Here is a 23,166-nt window from a genome sequence, read left to right on the forward strand (position 1 = left end):
AGGATATATAAGGGCCCGAAATTTGGTCCCGAGACAGTCAGTCCATGGCAAAGTTTCAGACAAGAAACCTGTGTTGCTTAGAACAGCAGCAATGCACCAACTTAACTGTGAAACAAGTGTAACACAATTAGGCCGTGTGTTAAAACAATGACAGTGTCTGTTAAATACATACTGTATTATGCAGCAAGAATTGTGTGGTTAGGTTTTTACTTCTCGTAGATGTTCAACAGTACACTAGCAGTATGCTGATGTTTGCTTGCAACCTTTAATGAGACTCATTAAAAGTTAAACAATAGTGGACTGGCCATATAACTGTGTAAGTAAAGAACCATGAAACGCAAATGTGCACCTGTTGGCTACATCATTTAAAGTAGTTAGTGTTGAACTTCCACCTCCCATTTTTCAGCCAGTGCAGCAATGCTGTACGTCGACATTGAGGACAATCAACTAAGAAATAAAGCAGGCGAACATCACAACACATCAAGAATGGCAGAGATCTAGCATGAAACCACAGGAAAAATGAGTCTCAAAATCTTGTATCAGACAGAATATATGGAGAAGGGGAGAAATACTTAGAAGCAAAATATTGGAAAATTAAAAGGACATTTAAATCCAAGTGTTTAGGAGAATGGATTCGGTCCAATGGACTGGATAAAGATGCTGTCAAAGGAAAAACCAGAAAATTAGACATTGCTTACAGACTAGCACAAAGCAGGTACAGCAAACAGGCTATATCCTACAAGGCCAAAAATCAGGAACTATAATTCAGTAGCACGGAAACACTTAGACTGTGCAATATTAGTTGGAGGCGACTGCCGAGTATAGACTGGTATGTCTACGGATTCATTGCAGTTGCTACAGACAGACAGTCTTATGAAGTAGTTCCAAACACTTTACTGAAAACATGCTTTGAGCAGTTAGTTCTCCCACCCACACACAGTGGAAATATTTTTAAATCTTGAGCTACAAATACACCTGACCTTACTGACAGTGTCAGTACAGAGTGAGTTATTAGTGATCATATCATCATAGTAATGATGGTTACTGAAGTTAATAAATCCTTCAAGAAGGTTAGGCGACTATTTATATTAGAAAGGGAAGATAATCAGTTAGCATCCCACTTAGATAGTTAATGGAGATAATTTTATTCGAGTATGATGGACATGGAGGAATTATGGGCAACATTTAAACTGATTGTAAATCTCACTCTGGAGAAGTACATGTCAAGTATATGGATTAAGGATGAAAAACCCCACCCTGGTTTAGTTAAATATTGGAAGAAGCCAAGGAAGCAGAGATTGTTGTATTCTCAGGTCAAAACAGAATATGGAAATGTTGACAGGCAAAGTTTGAGAGGGCACGAGATTTTCCACGGTTTTATCAGTAATAATTTTGGTTAAAGTTAACTGTTTTATCGGAAACTCCTATACTGTAGTAGTCTATAATGAGCAAATGTTATTTCATTTTGTGGTTAAGTTAGTTGGAAGTTACATATGCTGCCCCAAGCAATATCGACCAGAAGGACCAATGGACAATAATGTCAAACTAATCATCATTTTTTCCATTTTCTGTCGTTCCTTAGTTGCTTTGAAATTCATGAACGTATATTCTGTTTTCACGGCTAAATGAAAGGCAGTTTGTTACTTGCCACATGTGTTATGGTTCTTTTATTTGTTAAGAATCTTCAAAGGCCTGTAATACATGTTTGTTTTATACATACAATAAATACGTTATATAGTAATTACAAGTCTGGTTAGAAACAATTTTTGCAGCATAAGTTTCGTGAAGTTTAGTTATTGTATGAAGTTACTTACAATTTCTGATGTTAATCCATGTGTATAATACTGTAGATGTATTTATTCAGTCTACATGCTCCAGATGGCTAGTTTCTGGCGTACTTTCAACCACAATTATCTCAACACTTCACTTCCATTTTTCAGTATGTACTGAACATGTTTGTTTACAATGTGTAGTGTCGTCAACTATTATGCGGACAGTATATCACGGCAGTTTGCTGCAGTTGTAAACAAGTGAAAACTTGGACTGTCCGAGGGAAGACAAGCGGTGTGGGGGGGATAAGTCCCACTTCCTTCTCGGCAGGCTGCACCCTGCATCCACGTTCTGTGCTCCCACAAAAGCAGAACAGACATAACAATCATAGGGATTGTTGATTCCTTTTCTTGTGAGAATCTTATTAAAATCCCATTATACTCCAGGATTAGTCTCTCCACTCATTTCAAAATAAGAAAAGAGATGACGCAATCCACCACATGAAGTAAATTGGAGCACACACAGCATCTGATAGCAGCTACAGCACAGTTGTTTTCTGCGGTTGGCAGTGGTGGTTCAGGCCTGACCTCTACCGGTATCTGACGCAACCATAGTTCAAAACACTCCTCACCTTTAACTGCCACAATTTAAGAGTTCGCATAATATCAGTGTTTTTATCCTTTGTCTTTTGTATGTTTTGTAGTGTGTGTAAGTTTTTGATATTGGTTCATTTGTTACGTTAATGATAATTTAACTTCTCGCATGGTATCCTGTGAACCATGGATGAAAGCCAACAGAGATTCCATATTCATAGATTCCCAAAAAGTGACACACAGTGCCCCACTGCAGACTATTAAAACAAGTCCGAGCATACAGAACAGGTTCCCAGATATGTGAATGGTTTGGCCTTCTTGAGTAATAGAGTCCAAAACATTGTCCTTGATGGTGAGAGTTGATTAGAGATAAAGGTATCATCACAAGTGACATAGGGAAGTGCATCAGGACTGCTCTTATTCCCTATATACATAAATGATTTGATGGATAGGAATAATAGCAGTCCATGACAGTTTGCTAATGACATTATAGTAAACAGGAAAGTATCACTGTTGATTGACTGCAGAGGATACACAATAACTCAGACAGAATTTCTATTTTGTGTCATGAATAACAGCTTGTTCTAAATGCAGAAAATTGTTAAGTTAACGCAGATGAGTATGAAAGACCAGTTCAGAAACAGTATTAGCGGTGTGCTGCTTGACGCAGTCACGCCAATTAAATAGATAGGTACAGTGTTGCAAAGTGAAATAGAATGAGTATGAAAAGTCAGTAGTATCGAAGGTGAATGGTTAACTTCAGTTTATTGGGAGAGTTTTGGAAAATTATTGATCGTCTACAAAGGAGAATGTGTACAGAACACTCATGTGATCCAATCTTGAATACTGTTCGAGTATTTGGGACCCCACCAGGTCAGATTAAAGGAAGATATCGAAGCAATTCAGAAGCATGCTGCTACATTCGTTACTGGTAGGTATGATCAAGACTCAAATGTTATGGAGATGCTTTGTGAACTCAAGTGGGAATGCCTAGAGGTAAGAAGATGCTCTTTTTGCGAAACACTTTTGAAAAAATTTGAGGAACTGACCTTTGTAACTGACAGCAGAACAAATCTGCTGCTGCAACATACGTTTTGCACAATGACCGTGAAGATAATTAGGGCTTGTAAATAGGCATATAAACAGTCGATTTTTCCTTGCTCCATATGCAAGTGGAACAGGAAAGAAAATGACCAGCAGTGGTACATGGTGCTCTCCAACATACACCATATTGTGGCTTGTGGATTATGTATGTGGATGTAGAAGAGGACAAGAGCTGTCAGTGATGGAAAACAAGGTTGTCTGCACACGTCACAGCAAAAGAGGGGAGAACCTTGCCTCATGTCTTTGGACAGTCACAGTAGCGTATATGGCAGATCTATACACTTCCCAGCGCTGAATGGTTTCCACACTAATCAGTCCACCTGAACACATGGAAATGTTCTGCTCATGAACAAAGAGTTTAGTTCTACGCTATCTCCAAATCTAAAATTGTTAAATGGCAGGCTGCATGCTAACTCACTACTCATGAGAAAACATAACTACTTTTAGTATGTACCCATCAACAGTGTTCCTCTACCTATTGCATTCGAACAGAACCTTACTGAAAAGCTTAAACATTCTAAAACCAAAACTTAGAAGGAAAAAATGACACCACATACAAGTTTTATACATATAGTAAGAGGCTGGACAATCCAAGTAACTGACTCATGGAAAAGCCAGGAAATAAACGCTTCCACATGAAAGTGTGTTTTAGCTTAAGAATATTTAGCCCTTTTCCTTTTTTACTTCATTTAATATCATTATTAAAGATCGCATCAAACATGCAAACAAAAAGTAGATATAAATGCTGCTGGTAGTTTACGTTATCTACCTTGAGTTCAGCCTTCTGAAGTTTCAATTGCTGCTGCATCTCCTTTGACATCTTCTCAGTTTCGGCCATCATTTTACTGCTGTATTTCTGCTTCACTTTCTCTTTCTCAATGGTGCGTTTGTTCAGCATGACTTCTTTATTGTCCAGCTGTACAATTAAATTAAATTGTTATGCAGATTTATTACAAAAATCATTCACATATCATTAATGTCAAACACTATTTATGTTTTTAGGATGCTGTGTGTGTGGAAGCTATAATACCTAGTGGGAAATCTCAAATGTACACCACAAATCTACCTGTTATCACAGCAAGTGAATAAAAACCCAGTTCAGAAATTTTCTTGTACTTAAATAACCATTTTTACAAAAACTGATGCAAAAACTGCATAATAAGAACAATATAACGCATATATTATTCAAATTCAATTACATTAATTTCGGCAGATTCAAACAAAATAAGTAAAGTGACACAGCAAAGGGAAATTTTTAGTTTTCAATAAATTGATGATGGAAAGCATCAATTTTTGAGAGCATGACCACTTAATTATTACAGTTAACTTTATGGCGCACACTGCAATGTCAGTGTGTAGGGCTTTAGTTTTATTTCCAGTCTTTAAAGATTTAATGCCCTTCTGACAAATATTTTGTTGAGGTCTGAAAATATCAAGGAAAGGATCACAGGCAGTGCCTTTTCTAAAGGAATTTTAATATTTAGTGAAAACATAAATGTCCACAATTTCTTTGTCACAATTTCAGTCCTTTTCACAATGTATATGTATATTCTTAGACTGCAGTATTGATGTAATTTTATTTGTAGTTTTCTTTAAACTCAACATTTTTATAAGCAAATGGATGGGCTCTTGAAGGCACTTTATGCCGAATAAAATGCCAGAATATCATACATATAATCTTTTATTTTTGGCAAATTTTGTTTGCAATTTCATATTCATATCGCTGTTTGCATTGTCTTCTACTTCATCCATCATGCTACTGGTAGAAATGTAGCTCAAAATAATGTCATATTAGCGAATTCTTAGTGTAAGTTCAATGTAAAGTTCTGACACATCTGACAACTCTAGAATGTACGTAAATTAATATACTTGAAAACTACAGAAGCTGCTGCACTGGTGCCCAGTACACTAATTTTTTTCCCTTTTACAGTAAAATATTGTCTCATGCCATTTCATAATGCCTGACACCGTGTACCTATCGGCAGCCACAAGCTCCACCCTGTTAAGTACAGTTTATCTTCAGATGGCATGTTCGTAGCACAGTCTGAGTGACATACGCCTTGTGAATTAAACATATATTGTGAATGATTGGTTGGTTGATTTGGGGGAGGGAACCAAATAGCAATGTCATTGGTCCCATCGGACTAGTTAAGAATGGGGGAAGGAAGTCGGCCATGCCCTTTCACAGGAACAATCCCGGCATTTACCTGAAGCGATTTAGGGAAATCACACAAAACCTAAATCAGGATCGCCGGATGCGGGATTCAACCGTCATCCTCCCGAAATCGAGTTCAGTGTGCTAACAACTGTGCCACCCCACTTGGTATATTGTGAATGAACATTAGGGTTGAAGAGGTGGTACCAGTTTAGACCTCGTCACAGTTGTGGCTCCAAAAAGTTCTAATTGCTGTAGATTTCTTGCACACTCTTGCCATGACCTTTATTAACACTATCGTTCGCATTGTCACTATCATTCCTAGCTGGTCGGTCAAGCGGACGGACGGTCGGTCGGTCTCTCTCTCTCTCTCTCCTCCCGCCCTCCCCCTTCTCCACGAATTTGCATCATACCAGTGTGACTTTAATAAGGGTATGGTTAACTGTTTCGAGTGACAGTGGCAGTAGGTGCAGATTCTATACAAAGCTACCAACACTTCTGACGTGTGCTGCCGTGTCCTGAATGTTTCAGGTACTTTTAGGAGACTTTTTTTTTTTTTCCCCATGAAGAAATTTATTCAGGTATTAAGGGGTTAGTGAAGAAATAAAAGTTAATACACAGTACTGCACTATACACTGCACGAAACAGAATGGAGTGTGTGGCCGCCAGCTGTCCAGTGTGATGCCTTGACGTGTGCACTGGCAGATTTGTGGCAGTCAGTGTATTAAGTTTGTTAGTTGGTTGCATGTTCCATTGATCAATTGCACGGTACAGTAGCCATTATGATGTGGAACGTGCCAAATGCACAGGAAATGCTCGTATGAAACAAATTTTTTTAGAAAGAAACATTCCACATAGGAAAAATATATTAAAAAACAAAGATGCTGTGACTTACCAAATGAGAAAGTGCTGGTAGATAGACACAATAAGAAACACAAACACACATACAAATTTCAAGCTTTCGCAACCCACGGTTGCTTCATCAGGAAAGAGGGAAGGAGAGGGAAAAAGAGAGAGAGAGAGAGAGAGAGAGAGAGAGAGAGAGAGAGAGAGAGAGAGAGAGAGAGTGTGTGTGGGGGGGGGGGGGGGGGGCGGCTTCCTTCTTTCCTGATGAAGTAACCGTAATTTTACAATACAGAGTTACAGATTAATATTTCTATTATTTACCCCATTCCCTTAAATGGCACGAAATGCATATACTCTATTTACAGATTTATTTATTCCTATTCAAGAATTCATCTATGGTATAGGAGTTGTCAAGGAGATATTATTTCAATTTATTTTTGAAGCTATTACTGCTGTCTGTCAGACACCTTATTTCATCTGGTCATTTGTCGAAAGGTTTTAAAGGAGCATATTTTATCCCTTTTTGTGCCAAAGATATGTTGAGCAAAGGATAGTGTAAGTCTTTCTTTTTTCTGGTATTATAATCATGAATGTCACTGTAGTTTTTAAACTGGTCCACGTTGTTGAGAACAAATTTCATTAGTGAGTAGATGTTTGTGAGGCTGTTGTAAGAATTCCCAATCTTTTAAATAGATGCCTACAAGATGTGAGACTATGAACTCCACACATTATTCCAACCACTTTCTTTTGAGCAGTGAATACTTTTTGTCTAAATGTTGAGTTACCCCAAAATATTATTCCATATGACATCAGAGAGTTAAAGTATGCAAAGTATGTTAGCTTACTAATTTCTACATTTTCAAAATTGGTAATTATTCTGATCGCAAAAGTTGCTGAACGTAGTCTCTTTAGGAGATCCAAAATATGAATTTTCCAATTAAGATTCTCACCTATACGCACACCCAAAAACTTAGTATGCTCTACCCTTTCTACTGACATCTGATGACGTGTTATTTGAAGGAACTGTACTGTTTGCAGCAGAAAATTGGATGTACTGTGTTTTTTTCAAAGTTTAGAGCGAGCCCATTTTCAGAAAACCAATTAATGACTATTCCAAACACCTTATTTTTATCATTTTCAACTGGACTTTCTTTTACTGGATTAATAATGATGATTTTATCATCAGCAACCAGTGTCAGTTCAGCTTCCTGTTTCAGATAGGAAGGGATGTCGTTCACATATATCAAGAATGGAAGGGGACCCATGACTGAACCCTGTGGAACACCTAATGCAATTTCACCCCAGTTAGATGAAGTGGCAAACTTATTTAAATCACTTGACTCATATAAGGAAACGTTTTGCTTCCTGTTCTGTAGGTATGACTTAAACCATTCATATGCTATTCCATTTATACCATAGAATTGTAATTTCTGTAACAATGTCGTGGTTCACACAAGCAAATGCTTTAGGCAAGTCACAGAAAATTCCTATTGGTAACACTTTACTATTTAAAGACTCTATTATGTGGACAGTGAAATTTTATATTGCTGTCCCAGTGGAACAGCATTTTTGAAACCAGAACTGTGATTTACCAAGTATCCCATTACTGTTGAGATGGCTAACCAGTCTTGAGTACATTAGTTTCTCAAAGATTTTTGAGAATGCTGTAAGCAAGGATACTGGCCGATAATTATTGACATCTGTGGTGTCCCCCTTTTTGTAAAGAAGCCTGACAATGGCATATTTTAACCTGTCTGGGAGAATACCTTGAGTTAGTGATGCATTGCATATGTGACTCAGAAAATCAGCTGTAATTGCTCCACATTGATGTACTATCTTATTAGAGATGTCATCTACTCCAACAGAACATTTATTTTTCAGAGATTTAATAATTTTACTTATTTCACAAGAGGTTGTCAGGTGAAACTTAATCTGATTAATCTCAGACAACAGACTCTTCCATGTACTGCCTAGCTTTTTCTTTTGAATACATTAGCTACTTGTGTACTTTTGGTTAGGATGGTCCCATTCTCTTTAACAGTAATACTACCTACCCCAGTGGTTACTTTTCATGTCTCCCTTCTAACAACATTCCATATTTATTTGATTTTATTGCCGGAGTTGTTAATTTCTTCCCTAACATACATATTTCTTGATTTCTTTACAACTTTTCTCAGTATGTTACAATAATTTTTACAGTGTAAAACAACTTCTGGATCTTTACTAGTTCTTGCTGTCTCATATAGTTTTCTTTTCTTTCAGAAGACACTTTAATACCTGTAGTAATACAAGGTTTCTTTGAAAAGTGTGTGGTGTTACACTTAGGAAATGCCTAGTAGAGGTACAACGTAATCTCTACCATGCTCCATACAGTGGCTTGTGGAGCACATATGTAGCTGTAAATGAAACAGTCACCTCTTACTACCTGTAATTAGTTGGGAAGGTACATACTGGAATGCACATAGACTAATTATTTTGCAGATACAAATTACATTGGAGCAATACACATGCTCAGGAGAATGCATAAATTAAAGGCACCCTATCTTGTTCCTTGTACTACGCACCTTCTTTCCAGGGAGATAGAACTTGTTGGTATATTTCATAGACACGAGTGCTCTCTCAGCTCATTTCAACATGGGCCCAGTAAGCACCAGAGAATGAGAGCCCACACTGACAAGAATAATATGAAATGCCAGCAAGTTCATTCCAGATGCTAAGAATGAGGTAGAAACAGCATGCAACAGAGCCTTGAGTGCCCACTGAGATACCACCAGTACTGACCACCACAAAACCACAATATTTGCTCCGATTTGTTGCATTGTTCTACATTTAAAAGCTCACAAGGTTTTACAAATTGCACTGAACAGACCAGAGTGCAATTAACTCTATGGGCACAAATAATTAACTATTTTCCCACTGTAGCTCCAACTCCGGTAATGGGCCTAAGACTATCTTGTTCATCAAATCCATAGAAAATATAATGGAAAACTCTTGATGGAATTTTGTGCGTACACATTTGTACTCGACAACACTGCAGGATTCATCTGGAAGTAAGTAATGTTCTCATTCTCGTGTGCGTACCTACCAATGATTCTGCACCTCAAATATTAAGCGAGTTTTACCTTTATTCCTTCCGTGGCAAAATATTGTAAAGGAAAGATGTTCAAACCCAAATATTTGTTAGAACAGCACAGTGCTCTATGTGTAGCTACCAAATTAATTACAGGGAACCTACATTTCAATATGCTAAAAACCACACCACAGTTTGTCATTTTTTCCATAAACAAATCATTGACAGAAGTGTTATAGCTTATTAAATAGAGATCTGTTATATTTATGTTATTTATTGTTGAACTTCCTAGTCATTTCACTAAAAAAGTAACCATCTTTTCTTAATAGTTAGCAAATATTTTTACGTTCATCAGTAAGGAAAGAAGGAGCTTTACATCTTTCTATTTTGGTTTCTGTAAATTGTTCTCATAAGAATTTCTTTGTTAGAGTTTCACACTCCATCAACAGCATGGTCAATAGAAACAGAGCGCAAAATCTGATTATGGAAGGATGGGGGGCGGGAAATTTGCTGTGCCTTTTACAAAGGAACCATCATAGCATTCGCCTGGAGCGATTGAGAGCAATTGCAGAAAATCTAAAGCTGGATGGCTGGAAAAGGATTTGAATTGTTGTCCTTCTGAATGCAAGTTCAGTGTACTAACCTTTGTGCCACCTAGCTCAGTTTATTTTTAAAAAAGCGCACGCACACACACTCTTTAGAGTTTTCTCAGCCAATGAGAGAAACAGCTTTCCTAGATAAGTCATCAGTACTCGGTATTCATAGGTAACACTGTTACACTATTTTAACAAACTTCCTCATTAAACTAACCAACAAAATGTGAAAAAGGCTCTTAAGTATTTTCACTTGCCAGGAGATGCTAATAGTACATGGGTAAAATCTCATTTTAATGACTGGAAAGCAAAGAGTGATGAAAGCTTGTATGTATAAGGTCTACATCAGTAATTTTTATTGTATATTACAAGTTAACACATTAAGGAGAATATTACAGGAACTCCCATCACAATTTTTGAAGGAGATCGAGGATCTTGGCTGCACGTGGCCTAGCATTGTCCTGGAGAAGCACTAACCCATTCGAAAGCTTGCCACCTGCACTTTTTCTTGATGGCCTGTTTGAGCCTCAGCAACTTGTTGCAATACTGTTCAGCATTAACTGTTGAATCCCACGTTAGCCAAACAATAAGTAGAGGTCTTTCTTCATCGAAAATGAAAGTAAGCAATACTTTTCTGGTCTTTGGAACAGAGTGGGCTGTTTTTGGACTAGAGCTGCAGGGATGCAGCCAGTCCACATCCTTGGAGGCAAAGTCAAAGTGGTGACACCATATTCGTCACATCCTCCAATTGGAGGAATAAATAAGTTCATTGCTCCACATATCTCAACAGATAGGTCAGGCAAACACCCATTCTTGCCATCTTCTGAACCTCCGAAAGATGCCCACTGTGCAGAAACTTTGCACATGGATTATGAGATGCACAGTTCCCTTCCTTATTGACAATTCAACAGCAAAGCTGCATGTGGTGTCTAACAGTTCATTCATATGAGCTCCTCCACAGCCAAAATCGGGGCACTGGTAGAGATAATGGGCACCTGACATGTCCTTTATGCTTAGACATCCCACCTCATAATATTGATACCACTGGAACATTGTACCCTGTGTGAGACAACTGTTCTCCACACGCCTTTTACGTCTTGCAATAAATTTGTGAAGCATGCTCCTCTTCTGTGTGTTGGAAGAAATTGAATAACTGCTCTTTGTGCTGATGGGGAGGAATCCACCATGCAGCAGACTGTGGAAACAACTCTCCAGAAATGATTAAATTGCTGCAAGGCCATTAGCTCCACTTGTACAACTCCAACACTACAATCTCATCTCTTGGCAAACAGATTCAGTGTCTGGTATTACACAACACCACTGCAGTGAAGGCCTCCTTTTCAACTCAGCATACCTTCTAATAATTTATTCTGCTCTAACTATGCAATGGGCACTCATGGGTTAAAGCACTGCACCTTTATCAGTACAGACATATGTATGAAACATGAATAGGGGATATTAATACTGCAAGAACGAGGTATATCCAATAGTGAGATAAAATCACATTTATTCCCTCACCCTTGGACCCAGAATCTTTTCAGTACCTTACAGAACTGACCGAATACACAATCTGTTCTAGTAGATCATAAAGCTGTACTTCCTTTGCTACTATAGCTTAATTTGAGATTGTGAGAAAGAAATGTTGATGAAAGGTACAAAGATGAAAGTCATTTCTGTTTATTGTATTAGTTTTCACTTGGTTCAGTTGTAATGCAAAAGCATGAAAGAGGAAGTGTGATTATACTCCGCCTTCCCACTTAACTCCATCAGACTTAAAATGCAGGTTTTTGGATTTTACTGTTTAATCTCAGGTTCAGTTTTCTCCAACGCAACATTTATCCCTGCAGAATTCAAGATGCCTTTCCTCCATAGTAATGAGAGCATTATTTAACACACTAGTGTGGTGTAGCACATTAACCATTAATAGGGACAGGTAAATTTCGTTTAAAACAATTACCAACACCAGAATCGCAGTTATTAAAGAATGGATTTTGTCTCTGTTGCTACGTAATAAACGTCTTGATGTCAGTGTAACTGATATAAGATGCCAAAATTAGCCAAGCGGCATGTCTCTGGGCTGGCCGTGACATATCCTTCACCAGGTGTATGGCAGTCAATGGGTTAAAGTAATGGTTCATTTCTTGTGTTAAATGAGTACAGGTGTTTCATTTTCGCTCGCTTTGGCAATGAAATAGTATTGTGCACAATAGCACTTGAATGCTGTGCTTCATTATTATTAATGTGTATTTGGTTAACAAATACACATTAACACACATTCCACACACAAATATGCATTACAATTTAAATCTACAGTAAACAAAACATTTCAGCGCTCATCGTATGGGTAAAAGCACGACAAACTGTGTATTGTTAAGTATAAGATCAGCTTGCACTGCTTACTAACTTGAAAATATTTGATACTATCATAGCTGTTTGGATATTTTCTCAAAAATTGATGTACAGGTTTCTGCATCCAGAGAAAAATCTATGGAACTATGTATTCCTTTCCGTCGCAATTCATACCACTAAACTTTTTTGGTGATGTAGCTGTTACACACAGACATTAATATTTTCTCCAAAATTCTTGTGCAATTGAGACTGAGGACAAATTCTGTCTATTCATTGTATCAAAAACTCGATTGCAAACACATGTGCTAATGTAATTCATTACTGAAAACACCGAAGCCTGTGATGATTGGTAAGAGGGTATGGAATTTTAAAAACTAAAAGGTTATATGCTCCTGATAATAATCCCCCCTCCCACGCACACACATACATACTGCAACATCATAATTTTATGGGAGCATACCAACACTATTCTGGAACACCTGTGGAGTGAAAAGCATAACAGGAACAAAATGAAGCAGTTCACTTTGCTAATGAAGTGGCAGTCTTCAATTAAGAACAGCACTGAGGCTGCAAAAAAGAAAAAGTAACTTGATACCTACTCCCAAGGACCGTGGCACCACTTTCGAAGGCCAACATTCCACTGCACAGGAAAACTAAAATTTTCAACAGAAGACGAACAAATTCACTGACTGTGAGCAGAAAACTGTTAACGGTAAAATTAACATAGTTTGACCTTCATGCTGCCAAAAGTTAAAACTTAACATATAATAAAGTAATATATTTTGCTCTAGTACAGTATAAACTTATTTTAAGAATTGGGCTACTAATAATTGTTTCTTTTTATATTCTGGTAATGTTTCACATGTAAAACCAATGAGGGAGAGAATCGTGCCTTCAATAGGGCAAAGAAATGATTTAATAGAGCAGTAAGCAGGAAAAGGTATTACCCGACAAGACCACTGACACAGGAGACCACTGCGCTGGTAACTTGTTTAAGTGGGGAAAAAGACGAAACTTTTTGTTGCAATTAGGCCTACACAGATTCTTGACATAGCAAACTTGATGCAATGTGCTTGTGCAATTTTAAATACAATACAGGTGTTATTGGATACAAATATCTATTTCATTAAACCCTATTAGGTGGTCTTTTCCGGACCTAAGACATATTTGAATTAGAAGCTATTTAACCTGAAGAATTCACAGAACTTTGTTGGCTTTCAATAAATAATTATAAGTATCGTAAAGTCTGTCTTAAGGATGGAATGTGTTTCAGCTTTTGAGTGCAATGTCTCCTTAGCTTTCTTCTTGCAGTAAATGCACACTAAAATAAGATGACACATTTTGAGAAATTCCACTAACTACTCATAACTGAAGCAGCTAACATTGTTTAGCTGCAGGCTACTTGTGCATTGCACAAACAGGCAGCACATATACACTAAGTACTTCAATTACCTACATACTACCGAAATATGGTTTCCATTTCAGGTTTAAAAACAAATTCAATATGTTGGCCACATTTTGTACACAGTAATGAATGAAGAGTGAAGATTACAACCACAACTTTCACTGCAAACCCTTCGAATTTTATGAAAAGGGTTACTAAATATCCAAGTACCACAGTAACTAGGACAAATATCAATAAAATAGTCACTTCATCATCAAGCTTGACGAACGAAAGGTATTATACAGTGAAAAAATACTAATCAAAACTTTTATTGAAAAATAACAGTAAGTACATGTAGGCTTGCTTTATTTATATTCTGTATTCTTTTTATACAGGGTGATTCACGAAGTTATACAAATATTTTACTATGTTATTCTACAAGTAGAACTAAAGAAAAAAGTTCAGATGAACAAAGGTCCACAAGTGTTTTGTAACAGAGTTACGGCTAACAAAAGATTTTGCCCTAAATTCAGCAACTTCACTAATATGAAGCCACAGCAAAACTATACGAGGTTAAAGTAAAGCACGATTTCCATTTATTTTATTATTATTCATCAAGAAGCAAAGACTATTATACAAGTATATTTGTTTACTTTCCATTAAGAACGTAGAAACTTTTATATCATTGCTGGCAACTGTTAGCGAGTTGCTTCAGTCATTTCCTAACCTAGAAACGAGTCAGTTTTCTGTATTGTTCATTGAAAGAACATAATAACAACAGTGTATTTAAGTGAAACCACATGTTAACTGTTTTAGTTTGTGAATCATTTATGAAACACGGATGCCTTTCAAATTTACAACAGAGGAATACCCTGGAATGGTGTTTTATTTATGGCAAATGTGATGGTAATGCTACGGCTGCAGTTAACGAATATTGCGTACGTTATCCAACTCCGACAATTCCAAATGCATGAACCATTAGTGGAGTATTTCAATTGTTACGGAAGACAGGTTCTCTACCTAGCATTCATAATCAGTATGAGCACTCAATACGTTAAGAAGATGATGATATTATGGATGCTGTTCAATGTAGCCCTGACACCAGTACACAAAGTACCTGTCAACGACGAGGCATTTTACAATCTAAAGTATGGCATACACTCAAGTACAATAATCTGCACCCTTATCATAAACAAAAAGTGCATCATTTACATCCGGGTGATCCTGTCCTTCGCTTGGAGTTGTGCAACTGGTTAAATACTGATCAGCAGTAACAAAATACATTTTATTTACTGATGAGGCACATTTTACTCGAGACAGTATAAAAGATTTACATCACAAGCACATATGGTCTGAAGCAAACCCACATGCAACAGTGCAACTCCAATTTAACACCAATGGGTTTTTGTGTATGAGGGTGGATGAAAGACAGTCTATCAGGTCAAAGTCAATATGCATTATGAATGCAATAGACAAAATTAAGAACAACCCCATGAAACAAACAAACAACAAAGTCTGTTCAAACAAGTGCAGCTAAATGCATGAAACTCAGTGAGGACATGTTTGAACATTTATTGTGAATCTATTGTGAAATTGTATGTACACTGTACAACTTCCTTTACACTGTTTGGGATGTAGTTATATTTCAACACAGACAGTGAATGGCTATTCTCTAACTATAGTGAAGTGTTAAGAGATAAATGGAACAATCTCTCTGAAGATAACCTAAAAATCATGACACTACTGTCCTCTAGAAAAAAAATTTGCAGTGTTTGGCTGAAAATCTACTTACTTACCTTAAACGTATTTTTTCTTTAATCAAGTATAATTTAAATTTTAATCCCTCTTTTCTCCTCAAGGTAGGGTAAACTAAATAAATGGGATGTGTACAGAGTAATAGATATAATTTAAATGAGGTATACAGTGGAACTTCAACTTTACATTCTCCAATTGTACATTTTTCACAATTCTACAGCGTAAATTTGTAGCCCCTATGAATAACCGTAATACCATTGATAAAAATTCCCTGTTTTTACGTTCCTTTCCAGTAAAGTTTACTTGATTCTATGTTCTTACTCGACATCTCGCTTGACTCCATCCGATTTTCTTCCTATAGACATTTGATGTGAATCAACGAGTTGCAAGTGGCACAAAAGACAAACAGTTTGCACCGTGGGTGATGGAGTTAAAGGATTATTTTAGGCCATTGCAGAGAAGGGAGAGAGGAAATGCTGACAAAGCCACAATCGGTGTTGCCAACACAACTTGTAACGTTTAGGTTCACCGCACAATGATGGGTCGAGTATGTTTCACACTACTTTTTCCAGGAACTGACGTACTTGTGACGTGGTGGCACTGTGAAGGCGACCAGGAATGAGGCTATCAATTTGTCGATAGCTGTAGTGTCAATTTGGTGTTTATGGATGTGTTGGTGACAGGAGAATCTCAGTTGTAGCAAGAACTCTTTGGGGAACGTTTGTGGTTCCGCAACGTACGAAATATTTGTGACAAGGAAGAATATGAATGTTATTGATTACCATCTTACATGCAGCAATTTAAGCTGTCCTCTTAGGTTCCAGCCTAACCACACACTCTGAAATCATCACATATTCAGAAATAAAGAGTGAAGTATTTGTGATGAGGAACAACATGAATTTTACTGCTGCTCATTTGACTCGCATGAATGTAAGCTGTCATCTTAAGTTTTTGTGTAACCACACCCTCAGAAATCACCACAGTCGGAAATAAACAGGCGAATATTTATTTCATACTTCATTCTCCAATCACACAGAAATGATAAACAGCATCGAATATTACATAACAGATTGTATCATGGTCATAACAAATGCGACAACAACGCTAAGTTGAAAAAAGTATTGGTAAGTAGCGAGATGCAAAGCTATAATGTCTAACTCAGCTACCCACGACATTAACCATTACGCTGTAGCTTACTCATCTGAATTTTGTACTGTGCATTAGTTATCATAAAATCTCTTTTAGACTTACATTGTTGACGCTTTATTAACCGTCATGTCATTTAATGACAGGTGTGTGATGTATTTGTGATATGGTACTTTCAATGCACTGTTGCTTTGAAATAGCATACTGCACTCATCCATCACACACGCTACAAAGGAAATGAATAACTGAAGTTTATACAGGGGTCGTTCGCGAGTGCTCACAGGAGTTGATAGTCGAAAGCCCATTAGTGACATCACACAGCAAAAAGCAGTGTGAAGTGGTGTCCACACTGCCACTAGAAATATATTTCTGTTGGAAACATTACTTCCTACAGTGTTTTGCATGTTTCCAACTTTCTTCCTTGTCTCTATTTCTGTCTGACAGCAAAAGTTTCCCTGTGTATTCACATTGTCTGCAATGCTATTTGTTGTATTGTTTTCGCATTGTGTGCCATGACATGCCTAGAGATGAGGAAACTGTAATATGTGCTGCTGCAATATTAATTCTCAAAGCTTCACACAAACAAAATGGATGACATCATTGTTCATTCTTTTTTATTTATTATGACTGGCGACCTGAAGGTCTTAAGCATCTCTCAAGTGCATTTCATGGTTTTACAGAATCAGGTTGCATTTATCAAAGAATTTCTTAATTGGTTTTAAAAGAACAATATTATTTTGATGGAGAGTTTGTACAGCAGTTAGTTGGTAATGGGTAATAAAATCGAATTAGTATTTGTATGAAATCTATTTGTTGGTTTGCATACAGTTGTCTGTGATGAGGAAAAACATACCACAGAAAATCTAGTGGATAACACTTGCTACAAATGGGAACTGAATGTGGAAGACCGTTTTAGTTTCCATAATTTCACTTGGATATCCCCCACACCCCATGAACCATGGACCTTGCTGTTGGTGGGTAGGCTTGTGAGCCTCAGCGATACAGATAGCTGTACCATAGGTGCAACCACTACGGAGGGGTATCTTTTGAGAGGCCAGACAAATGTGTAGTTCCTGAAGAGGGACAGCAGCCTTTTAAGTAGCTGCAGGGGCAACAGTCTGGTTGATTGACTGATCTGGCCTTGTAACATTAACCAAAACAGCCTTGCTGTGCTGGAACTGCAAATGGCTGAAACCAAGGGGAAATTACAGCTGTAATTTTTCCCCCAGGGCATGCAGCTTTACTGTATGGTTAAAAGATTATGGCAACCTGTTGGGTAAAATATTCAAGAGGTAAAACAGTCCCCTACTCAGGTCTCCAGTCAGGGACTACTCAGGAGGACATTGTTATCAGGAGAAAGAAAAATGATGTTCTACGGACTGGAGCATGGAATGTCAGGTCCCTCAATCGGGCAGGTAGGTTAGAAAATTTAAAAAGGGAAATGAATAGGTTAAAGTTAGATATAGTGGGAATTTGTGAAGTTTGGTCACAGGAGGAACAAGACTTCTGGTCAGGTGAATACAGGGTTATAAATACAAAATCAAATAAGGGTAATGCAGGAGTAGGTTTAATAATGAATAAAAAAGATAGGAGTGTGGGTAAGCTACTAAGAACAGCATAGTGAACGCATTATTGTAGCCAAGATAGACACAAATACCACACCTACCACAGTAGTACAAGTTTGTATGCCAACCAGCTCCACAGATGAAGAGATTGATGAAATGTATGATGAGATAAAATTATTCAGATAGTAAAGGGAGACGAAAATTAATAGTCCTGTGTGACTGGAATTCAATAGTAGGGACAGAAAGAGAAGGCCAAGTAGTAGGTGAATATGGAATGGGGGTAAGGAATGAAAGAGGATGCCACCTGGTAGAATTTTGCACACAGCATAACTTAATCATAACTGATACTTGGTTCAAGAATCAGTAAAGAAGGTTGTATACGTGGAAGAGGCCTGGAGATACTGGAAGATTTCAGATAGATTATATAATGGTAAGACACAGATTTAGGAACCAGGTTTTAAATTGTAAGACATTTCCAGGGGCAGATGTGCACTTTGACCACAATCTATTGGTTATGAACTGTAGATTGAAACCAAAGATACTGCAAAAAGGTGGGAATTTAAGGCGATGGGAGCTGGGTAAACTGAAAGAACCAGAGCTTGTAGGGAGTGTCAGTGAGAGCATTAGGAATGATTTCCAAGAACGGGGGAAAGAAATACAGTAGAAGAAGAATGGGTAGTTTTGAGAGATGAAATAGTGAAAGCAGCAGAGGATCAAGTATGTAAGAAGACGAGGACTCGTAGAAATCCTTCGGTAACTGAAGAAATATTGAATTTAATTGATGAAAGGAGAAAATGTAAAAATGCAGTTAATGAAGCATGCGAAAATGAGATCGACAGGAAGTGCAAAATGGCTAAGCAAAGATGGCTAGAGGATAAATGTAAGGATGTAGAGGCATGTATCACTAGGAAGTAGATAGACACTGCCTACAGGTAAATCAAAGAGACCTGTGGAGAAAAGAGTACCACTTGTATGAATATCAAGAGCTCAGATGGCAACCCAGTTCTAAGCAAAGAAGGGAAGGCAGAAAGGTGGAAGGAGTACATAGAGGGTCTATACAAGGCCAATTACTTGAGGACACTATTATGGAAATGGAAGACGATGTAGATGAAGATCAAATGGGAGATATGATACTGCGTGAAGCGTGTAATAGAGCACTGAAAGATCGAAGTCGAAACACAGCCCCGGGAGTAGACAACATTCCATTAGAGCTACTGATAGCCTTGGGAGAGCCAGCCATGACAAAACTCTTCCATCTGTTGAGCAAGATGTACAGGACAGGCGAAATACCTTCAGACTTCAAAAAGAATATAATAATTCCAATCCCAAAGAAAGCAGGTGTTGACAGATGTGAAAATTACCAAACTGTCAGTTTAATAAGTCACAGCTGCAAAATACTAAAATTCTTTAGAGACTACTGGAAAAACTGGTAAAGCTGACCTTGGGGAAGATCAGTTTGGACTCTGCCGAAATGTTGGAACACGCAAGGCACTACTGATCCTACGACTGATCTTAGAAGATACATTAAGGAAAGACAAACCTACGTTTCTAGCATTTGTAGACTTAGAGAAAAGCTTTTGACAATGTCGGCTGGAATACTCTCTTTCAAATTCTGATTGTCACAGGAGTGAAATACAGGGAGCAGAAACCAGATGGCAGTTTTAAGAGTCGAGGGGCATGAAAGGGAAGCGATGGTTGGGAAGGGAGTGAGACAGGGCTGTAGCCTATTCCCAATGTTATTCGATCTGTATATTGGGCAAGCAGTAAAGGAAACAAAAGAAAAGTTTGGAGTAGGAATTAAAATCCATAGAGAAGAAATAAAAACTGTGAGGTTTGCTGATGACATTGTAATTCTGCCAGAGACAGCAAAGGATCTGGAAGATCAGTTGAACAGAATTGACATTGTCTTGAAATGTGGATATAAGATGAACATCAACAAAAGCAAAACGAGGATAATGGAATGTAGTAGAATTAAATCAGGTGATGTTGAGGGAATTAGTTTAGGAAATGAGATACTTATGGTAGTAGACAAGTTTTGCTATCTGGGAAGCAAAATAACTGATGATGATCGAAGTAGAGAGGATATAAAATGTAGACTGGCTCTGGCAAGGAAAGCGTTTCTGAGGGAGAGAAATTTGTTAACATGGAGTATAGATTTTAGTGTTAGGAAGTCTTTTGTCAAAGTACTTGTATGGAGTGTGGCCGCATGTGGAAGTGAAACATGGCCGATAAAAAGTTTAGACAAGAAAAGAATAGAAGCTTTCAAAATGTGGTACTATAGAAGAATGCTGAAGATTAGGAGGGTAGATCACATAACTAATGGGGAGGTACTCAATAGAATTGGGGAGAAGGGAAATTTGTGGCACAACTTGACTAGAAGAATGGATCAGTTGGTAGGACATGTTCTGACGCATCAAGGGATCACCAATTTAGTATCAGAGGGCAGTGTGGAGGGTAAAAATCTTAGAGGGAGACCAAGAGATGAATACACTAAGCAGATTCAGAAGGATGTAGATTGCAGTAGGTACCGGGAGATGATGAAGCTTGCACAGGATAGAGTGGCCTGGAGAGCTGCATCAAACCAGTCTCTGGACTGAAGACAGCAGCAGCAGCAGCAGCAGCAGCAAGAGAGAAATTTCAGGAAAGCAATTACAACCAGGCATACTGTTGATCATAGTATTTTTGTCAATGGGAGATTCATTCCAGAGCCTTGAGTATTTGTTTCACATTTCAAAGTAAGCTATGATATTCTCTTTTCTATGCAGTCTTCGTCAGTATTCTACCAAATGTAGCAGTAGTTCTCCGTAGAGCACCTTGCTTTTTATTGCTGTTCTTGTACTGCTTGCTTCATATATTCCACAAGCAGTTATTAGCCTGATACAATAACAACAACTCAACGGTCTGCTGCTTCGTCCACTGGATTCACCACAAAGTGTGCGAGTAATTACCCAACATCTCGTCAGATCACTAAGTCTAACAAAATGCTACCTATAACATGAAGACACCAGCAGATACAGCAACTAAGTCAATTCTTAATGACAAACAAAAACAAGAAATCAAGCTCGTGGACAGCTCTAAACAAAACTTACTTCCATTAAATAGCTCCAGTTATTTACATAGAAGGTATTATTTGTTTTGACAATAATTGTCTGACTGCAGTCTACTGTGACGGATATATGCATTGTCTGGGGACCAAAACTCTCCACCCTGAATCATCCCGTGAAGATACTGACAAATTTCTTCAACTGTCATTTTTTCTGAGCACTGTAGACTTAATTTTGGGTGCCTTACTTGCTCTGTCCACTGCTTTTGTAACATTCAAAATTTAACTCTACTACAACTTTAGACAGAGCACACCAAGGGATGTGACAGTTTTATCAAGAGATTCCCCGAGATTCCTAGGTTAAAATTTCAAATTTCTCTAGATCAATTTTTACCTGCATGTGACAGTAATTTTATTTTACTAGTTTTCATCACCAAAAATTAATTTTTCTGAGTTGCCATTGGATCTGTTAGAGTAGTAGCTTCAATGACAGTATTTCGCACAGTTTTAATTTGTGAATGGCAGGAAAACAAAGCTAACCATAAATAAAACTGTTTTCTGTTAAAACAGCCTGCAAGAAAGAAAATGAAACCACACATTTTCGAAGCACAGCAGAGCATTTTCTTTCTTGCACTGTTTTAAGAGGATTCTGTACACTATTTAAAAAATGTAGCTTACAGTTGTCTGAATGTTTACTGAAGTATCATGTAAAAATTTGAAGTACATTGGTCAAGAACTTTGATATTTTTGGTACCGGACACACACACACTCTCTCTCTCTCTCCCCCCATGTTTAATCTTAACACTTGGTAACAGATTAACACTTTCATATATTGGTAAATGAGTGACCATTCTTTACTGCTCTGTTAGCAGAAAATTAAAAACAAAAGCACTACAAAGAAGACACAGAGACGATTATAATACACAAAAATTTCTACTGTGTCAAATCTCCAGACACGAAGCACATAGCATTATTTCTTCCTTTGTAACTGATTTTTCAAAGCATGTATCATAAATGGCTATTTATAAAATAATTATAATTAGCCAATTTTGCATATGGAGTTCTCTTTTCTGAGATTGCTAATATGCAGATGTAATGTTTCAATTTTTTCATTTGGATTACTTCTGGTCCTTGTTGAGTATCTGCTAAAACTATGATAAATTTTGCCTCCACTTCTTTCACTTTGAATAAGTCTTTTAAATTAAATTAGCTCTCCAAGATGCATTTGAAACACTGATAGCCTCTTAGACGTGATGATAGGCTACCATCTTCCCCCTTCTTGGTTTTCATCTTCTACAGTTCATCCAAAACAACCTTGATACCACATCAAAATCTCTCATTACAACAAAGCATTAATACTTGTAAAGTTGTGGTGACAGGCATTTAACTCCAACAATAGCTACCTGCAAAGCAATTTCTCAGGAACACATTCAAAACTGTAACAAGCAGGAACTCAAAAATCAAACTGTGTTCTTCTGCCACATGGTGTGAAAGAGGTCCTGCATAATATGCTTTTGAATCAAAGTGGGGGCTTCACCAAATACTGATTTTCAGCATGTGGCATTGCTTTGCTGCCATGTAAATTTGTTTATTTTTGTCAGTGATTTCATTTAAACTGACATTTCGCTTGCTCCTATAAGGTAAGTATCTAAGTTTACAACATCATACATCAAGGTTGCTACTGTGTACTGTTCTGAACATTTTCAAGTATTTTCTTTCCTACGTACGCAGTAAACTGAAGGCTATACAAAGAAAATATCTGTATATGTAATATGTAATTTACACACACACAC

General features: G+C 37.5%; 1 protein-coding gene across 1 annotated transcript in view; it reads right to left on the reverse strand.

Moving 5' to 3' along the window:
• Window positions 1-23,166, reverse strand: part of LOC126198828 (kinesin-like protein KIF23) — a 157,951-nt gene that overhangs the window by 54,146 nt on the left and 80,639 nt on the right. Inside the window, exon 12 of the mRNA XM_049935405.1 lies at window positions 4,237-4,383. Within this exon, the coding sequence (XP_049791362.1) occupies window positions 4,237-4,383 (147 nt within the window). The remainder of the gene's footprint in view (window positions 1-4,236; window positions 4,384-23,166) is intronic.

This window comes from Schistocerca nitens, chromosome 1 (genome assembly GCF_023898315.1).
Source record: "Schistocerca nitens isolate TAMUIC-IGC-003100 chromosome 1, iqSchNite1.1, whole genome shotgun sequence".
NCBI classification, from domain to species: Eukaryota; Metazoa; Arthropoda; class Insecta; order Orthoptera; family Acrididae; genus Schistocerca; species Schistocerca nitens.